The 7,379-nt window shown below is 43.3% G+C and overlaps 1 protein-coding gene across 2 annotated transcripts in view; it reads left to right on the forward strand.

The window, feature by feature from the left end:
• Positions 1 to 7,096, forward strand: part of spns2 (spinster homolog 2 (Drosophila)) — a 60,189-nt gene extending 53,093 nt beyond the window's left edge. For both annotated transcript variants that reach the window (XM_041952937.1, XM_041952936.1), the window contains exon 13: positions 3,693 to 7,096. Coding sequence is in view for 1 of the 2 variants with exons in the window: in XM_041952936.1 (XP_041808870.1) it covers positions 3,693 to 3,707 (15 nt within the window). In the remaining variant the exon portion in view is untranslated. The remainder of the gene's footprint in view (positions 1 to 3,692) is intronic.
• The last annotated feature ends 283 nt before the right edge of the window (positions 7,097 to 7,379 follow it).

A 7,379-nucleotide genomic window follows, 5' to 3' on the forward strand; every position in this document is an offset into this window, starting at 1 on the left:
TCGCAGTTCCCCCCTTCCTAATCATCTCTTTGCAACCCTGTCTAGGTTTACTTGCCGCATGTACACAAAGTGCCAAGAAAAATAGGTCACGAATGTGTGTACTGGTGGGTGTATGATCGCTACTTCCCCATAATGCTCTGTGAGCGCCTTTACTGTGAGATTAGAAGGTCGGGAAAAGAGTTATGACTGGATGACCAACAATACACTTCCTTAATTTTCATGCTAAAATTGCACCAACTTGGAGAAACCCAGGGAACGGAGGTGTGCAGGATTGCGTACAGAGCGGTTAGAGTTCACTTCAGGTTGCAGTGTCATCTGCCAGTTGCAGCTCCCTGCAGTATTTGAAGGCAACAGTGGATCTGGTGGAAAAACAGCGCAGGTAGAAGACATCCTGTCTTCCCATTAGTTACAAAAACACTTTATATCATTGCTGACTATTTCCCCCAAGCCTTCATTTACTTTTCAAGATGTATTTTTACCTTCCCGACAACCGCTAATTTCCATTCAATTTACTTTAGAACAGAAAATGTACTTTCAGGGGCATCCAGGTGATCTATCCATCTGTCTATCTATCATAAATCAGTTATGACCATTATAAAAAAGTTCCTCCTCCGTGCCTTCAAGGGCGCTTTGACTTGACGTTTGAGCATCAGCTGATGAATAGCATTGCACTCAAGGTTCAAGGTCCAGCTTTATTGTCCCTTACAATATGTAATTATAGCCCCGCCCCCAGGACTTATTTATATATATGACGAACAATAAGCAAACATGGATCACATGAAGAGGATCATGTGAAATTTGTTTCTTCTTGTTTTGTTATTGGATAATACTCAAATCTGCAGAATCAAGGAGTCCTTGAATGTTCCTAAGTGATTGTTCCAAAAAACAGTAATAGTATGATGGATTACCCATCACAAGCAACTTCGAAGGCTCTGCAAGCTGATTTGCATAGTGCACTGATGAATGGGAGGTAATGGCTGTCTAGGAGGCAGGAAATCAATCTAAGAGGCTGTGCAATGCTTTGGAGAATAGTCTGCAGAAATATCACATACACACATTTTGTAGTTAATGGGCTCCGATGTGCAAAACTACCAGGATGGTCTTTTACCGGACAGACTGCAGTGTCATTACCATTGACAGGGTGACATAAGCATGCACAGCTAATGACAGGTGACAGCAACGGCTCCCACATGGCTGCCACACATATCAGGTTTCAGTAGCAGTTTATGTTCTCAACCTGAGGGTTTCATCAGATCTCTGTCACACACAGCAGCTAAAGCATTTTCTCCCTGCTGTCAGAAGGGGCTAATTATAGAGAACAGTGATCACTGCTACATGAGGTCAGAGTTGAATATGTCTGTGAACTCATCATTTCCATTCCAAAGCGAACCACAGTGGCGCTCCGTAATTCCTTGATTGATTTTAAACATTTGTTTTGGAGGATAATCCAATCAGTGAGGCTGTATTTCCTCCCTCAGCTCTGACTCACAGATCAATACAGTTCACAGTTCAACTGCTCTCTGATGACAAGTGTTCACCATTCACACTCACTCTGACTCAGAGTTCCCTGAGGTCCAACATGCTGAAACGTAGAGAGGAAAGAAGATATATGGGGCCATTGTGAAGTGCAGCAGTGGATTAACGGGGATATTTAGAGTACAGAAAAAGAGTTTGGCTCTGACAAGGAGTGGAAGTGAAGGAGAGGAATTTAGAGGAGGAGAGAAAAGACGCACGACTGCTGAATAAATGAGGATGAAGAGAAGCAGTAATCGCCTAAGCTGTTACACATCTCAAGCTATTAATCTCCGGTGATGCAATCCCAGACAGAGATCAGATACACTGAGATCCAATTAACTTCCTCTGCAGGAGGAGCCTGCCTCCGCTGACCACACTCACCCCACACCGCATGATAACTAGAGGACATCCCCAAGCCGGGGGCCGTCAAAAGATCAGCTCTGACAGCAGGGCTTCACGCTCATTTATTCAGTGACCGCAATCCCATATTACTTCACGAGGCAAAACTCTGATTTAGTCACTAGCCTTAACTGCTAAAAGTATTTATGCAGCTGCAGGCACATACTTTCCTTCTTCACGCTCTTCTCATTCAACAAAAGCTCTGAATCCTCACTCAGCAGTGCTGACTGGGTTCATGGTGCAGCGACCACAGACCACACACACACACACACACACACACACATCGCACAGCAAGGCTCTGATGTGAAATGTCGAGGAAGGCCCTCAACTTTCAGAACTTCCTCCTAAACCAATGAATACATGAACAGGAAGAACTCAAGCAGCACTCTCTTCACAGTTATGAACGTTTGGTCTCATGTACCAGACCATTCACCGCTATCCATCAGCCACGTCAAAAGCAGTGTCCGAGTTCAGTCATGATTTGCATCTTCACAGCCAAAAACCACCACAAGTCAGTTTGATTAGAGTTTATTCGCCTGCCAGACCAATCAGACCTCCCCTTTGCTGGGGAAGCCAACAGTCTCCAGCACAGTAATAGTGAAGTCGTGAGGAGGCAGGCCAGTCTTTGACATAACAAAGCATTCACAACTCTAATTATCTCCATGTCACGCTGGCATTAGAGCGTTTTAATTTCAAGTTTGGCTCATAAACAATTCACAGAGTTTACAGCAACATCTGACGCTAATAATTGAGTAAAATGGAAGTGGATGTGCAGCTACAGGCACGAAAAGCATCCTATAATCCTCCTGTTTCGTTATTGTTCGAGTACACATCAGTGAGTCTGCATGTGTACGCTGTATATACACAAGTGTGAATGGATGTTATGTCTGTGGGTCTGTGAGTGTGTATGTGTGTGTTTGGGAGTGCGAGGCACGAGCTGGGAACATCGCTCCACGAGCTCCCTGCACTAATCCTATTGTAGCAGCAGCAGTAGCTTGTGTACCGGAGCATCCAGGGCACCGTAATGACAGACCACAGCAAACAGCGGGACGCACCGCCGTCTCTCTCATCCAATCTTAAGAGATCACAAGCGCGGCACCATGAACATTTAATGGTCTAACCTCCAACCAACTGGAGTCGAGCTTTCCCCTCCGGTGCCACGTTTTTCCCACAGATGAGCTTTCTTTATGTGTATTTCAGCAGCTGGATGAGATGTGTAAAAGTCAGGAGATAATAATCATAACATCACACTTGTACTTTTTTACTTTTTGCATTTGTACTTTTACTTGAGTCAAAAATCTGAATACTTTTACATCAATGGATTAGTTCAGATAACTTAATAGTTAACTTCACGTAAAATTTTTGACATCACTTTTATGCAGTCTGTATTCTGCCAACCCTTTCCTTCGTTAGTGTTTGTCTATGCTGAGTAATACATTTGATATGTACACTGATGCAGAAACACACTAATATCAACATCTAATGCACAGCCCCAGTGTGGATATCTGGAGGCAGCAGCTGAGTGTTACTATGGCTTATGGCTTGCTGCTGAACAGATTTGGGGCGGGGGTGTCTGCATTGAACAAACCGCGATGTGTTGGTATGCTGTGTGCAGGAGAATATTTAGGTCACAGGCTGGTCGTGGTGTGTAGGCGTTATCAGGAAGGTCCTAACAGATGGCCCAGGAGCTTTCGACCTCGACGTTAATTACATGAGAACGTCCTGTGGTGAGGCCAGACTCTAACCGCACCATTTCCTCCTTCCTCTCTCTCTTTCAGGTGACAACCAAATGAGGAGCCGTCTGACGGAGCAACCACACCCAGTAAGGGTGACAAAATGGAGGTAAAAAAGCGAGGGGCAGCTGATCCACTTCTTTACAACCACGCCCATGTTCTCTTCACCGTCATCACCGCCGCGATCATGCTCCTCTTGCTGTTGGCTCCTGTTCCTGTTCTTCTTTTTTTCCACACTCTCGGAGGCTGCTCAGAACTGGAACGAGGGAGCATCTCGCCCCTCCTAGAAACGCCTCCAAATCACAGGCTGGTGTTAAGGTGCACAGCGGCGCGCTGAAGCCGGCCGGCCGACAGCTGGTGTCCTCCTCACCTCTGTCTGCGAGGATCCACTGAACCTTCCAGGGAGGAGGTGGGGTGTCCAAATCCCCCGTGACCCCTCCGACTCCTGATGCCATACTACTGAATGCTGACCATGAACCTGCCCTGTCTGTCTGCCTGTCTGTCCAAGGGTCTGTCTCTTATGTGTCTGTCTGTCTGTCTGCTGCATCGGCTGTCAATCTGCACCAAGTGCCATCGCGTCATTACATTCCTTCAGACTTTGCACTGACCAGCATCAACCCCCATGACATCATCACTGACTATGTTTACATGCACGCTATAATTCAGCCATTGGCCATGAAATTAGTTTTATTAAGCTGCTTACATTTGCTAAACAGTAGAAGCAGCATCGTTTTAAAAGCTGCAGCTCCATTGGTGTCCCACAATTCACTCTGCCCTGGCTTTCAGCACTTGGAGCCTCTAAACAGACTGTAAAATTCAAGTTATGCGGAGCAAGTGATGCAACTCGTTAAAATGTGCTGCAGGAATATAATTCTCGAGCTGTTTATCTGTTCCAGCCTCCAGATCAGATTGCTCTGCGCATGTTAATCACAGTATTCACAACATGAACGTCAAACGTAAATACAGCGTTCGCACGATGGATGCAGTATTCTCATGATAAAACCACCACCAAACGTTTTGCCGTGCATGTCAACATAGGAGTCAAACGAGAGCCAAAAAGTGCGACTGTCCAAAGGTCAGTGAATCAGCCTTAAAATTTGGAGCTTTCCCATCAACAGCTGTTTCTCTCGACCCCCACACGTGTTTGTATTTTTAGCTTTTAGCACTTATCAGCGCAGACAGTGCCGGAGAACCCGACAGAGGCAAGAGACTTCTGCACATTATTTTTCACAAGGCTTCTTGTGATTTCTTTCTTTCTTCTTTTTTTTTTTGTCTGTGTGATGTTGGATTTGAAACTGGAGGTTACTGCCTATGATTGTTTCAGAAGGATGAAGATGCAATCCGGGCGATTTACAGTGGACACTGGACTATATGTTTTCTAATTTATAATGTACATGCTTTTCCCAAAAGTAAATGAAATGCTACTCTCTTGAATTTTAAGGAGTAACACCTTTGTTTTTGTGTACATGAGAAGCAATACAAACCTTTTTTTGAGGAAACCAACCTTTATATCCACACTGCCTTATCAGTGAGCCAGGTTTCTCTTTAAAGGGGGAGCTCTCTGATGGTTTTGAATTTCTGGACACAACACCCACACAGAGACGGAGTCACTTTTAATGATGGATTCCAGTCCAGTCCACGCTGGTTACAATAGCAAGCATTGTGAAAAGAGACCTTTCCCCCTCGCAATTGGAGATATCTCATTCCACGATTAGAAGAAAGGACCTTTGAGAGGAGCCAGAGTCACAGTCATCAGTTTATTGCTGAGGGAAATCAAAATCCCAGACAGGAACAGGAAATTCTTCGCCTCCCAGGTTACACTGATTACAAGCTCTTACCTTGATAACTGATACGGAAGGAATCCCCCTTTTGAAAGCAGACCAGCATGTCCTCAGATGTCACTGCAGGAGCTGATAAACAGAGTCCCCTTCAATACCTAAAAGACGGATCAGCATAGAGACAAAACCTGGATTTGATTCATCATCTATGCATCGACTAGTGTGTGTAATGATGCAAATTTAATGCAAAATCCCATAAAGAAAAAAGTCTGCTCTCACTAATTGCTCATATTTACAAAGATTTAGGCAAAAGATTAGAAGCTAATATTTTTTACTGTGTTGCCTGGTGAATACAGTTTTACTGAAACCTTGAAGCCACTATTGGAGTCAGAGGTTTTTAAAACTTGTGCATAAAGGGAAAAAAAAGCACTTTGCAGACCTCTAAGAAAACACAGAGGGAGGAGGAGGATGGATTGACCTTAGCGGAGGAATAAAGGAAGACGCTGAGGTGGTTCTTGTAGCATCGATGTGTGAGCATGACTCACTGGCTGTGTGTGGGGTGCTGTGTGGGCTGTGTCCTTGTTGCCAGATCATTAGCTTTAGCTTCTCTCCAACTGCGTGGAGCTCTCTGAATGTGACTCTGTCCAACCTGACATGTTTACACACCTACATCTTCTTAATGAACTAAGCTTCTTACCTTCCTGTTATCAGTTTTCTTTTTTTTAATGTTACCAAATGAGTTCTTTTTAATAACTACAATAGAGATATATATAGCTATATCACGCAGCAACTTTAATATATTGTAAATGATGGCTTGGATGCAATGTATTTATTTGTTTGTTACCATAATGAAGAATAATCTATAAAAGGAAGTTTAATGTTTGAGTATACTACACTTGTTGTATGTCATTGGGTTTAGAAATGTCTGTTTATTCATCCTTTTGTATCACAATGAAACAACACAATACCTTTCTACATCACTAAGACTCATCCTGTTTACTGTGATCATGAATTGGACATCTCACACACATTGCACGCATAAGGAACTGCGATGTGATGGTTTTCAGACAACGCATTGGTCTCGTGTTTAGGGTGCAATACCTTTGCATTCATTTTTGTAGCTCTTGTTAACGTGTTTTCCTTTTTTTTCTTTTTTTTTTAAGAACAGCTGATCAAGCCATTTTGCACACTTAATGTTCAGGGATTTATTTGAACCATAGCCTAACATCAACTTCACAGCCTCTGCCACAGAGGTCTGTCACTTCATGCTCACAGTAAGTGCTGACATATTGTCATCATCAGACGGGACGCTGGCTCTGGTCAGATGGGTCGTGAATTCAGTTTCACTTTGCCAAATTTAGTTGATTTAGCACCAATCCTTTAGGGGTAGATGTCCGTTGTATCGAGTAATTCTATGTTAATAATCACTGAAGTGATGTATTGAGAATGTGCTATTTCTTGTCATACAAGAATCATGTATAAAGAAACCTTTTTCTGACGTTGAGCAGAAAATAGAGGTTATTTTATTTTTAGAGCAAGTCAATACAACAGAAGTGTCAGAGAAATGAAAGGATGTTATTCTAGAACTGAACTGTGACGCTCCCTTGGAGGGGTTGATAGAAAATGTACATGTCTGTAAATCAAATAAACTTATTTAATCACTTCATACCACCACGTTGTCTCCGTTTCTCTTCCTTCTGTCAGACACTCATCGCGTCCAAATGGCTCAACGTTCAGGGGTGCATCCACTGAGAAGCTTTGTTTTACTTATTTACTTTCCCTCAGTCTGTTTTTTGGAAGATTTCATAAAGAGCATGCTTCACTTCAGAGCAGTCAAGTCCAGCCAATGGTAATTTGAAAAAATCGAACTGCAATGAGCCTTAGATTTAGCTATGTGTCAACGCACCACATACTGTACATGTCTGTGCTATACCTACATGTAGGTTCAGTCACT

The sequence above is a fragment of the Chelmon rostratus genome, chromosome 14 (genome assembly GCF_017976325.1).
Source record: "Chelmon rostratus isolate fCheRos1 chromosome 14, fCheRos1.pri, whole genome shotgun sequence".
Classification (NCBI taxonomy): domain Eukaryota; kingdom Metazoa; phylum Chordata; class Actinopteri; order Chaetodontiformes; family Chaetodontidae; genus Chelmon; species Chelmon rostratus.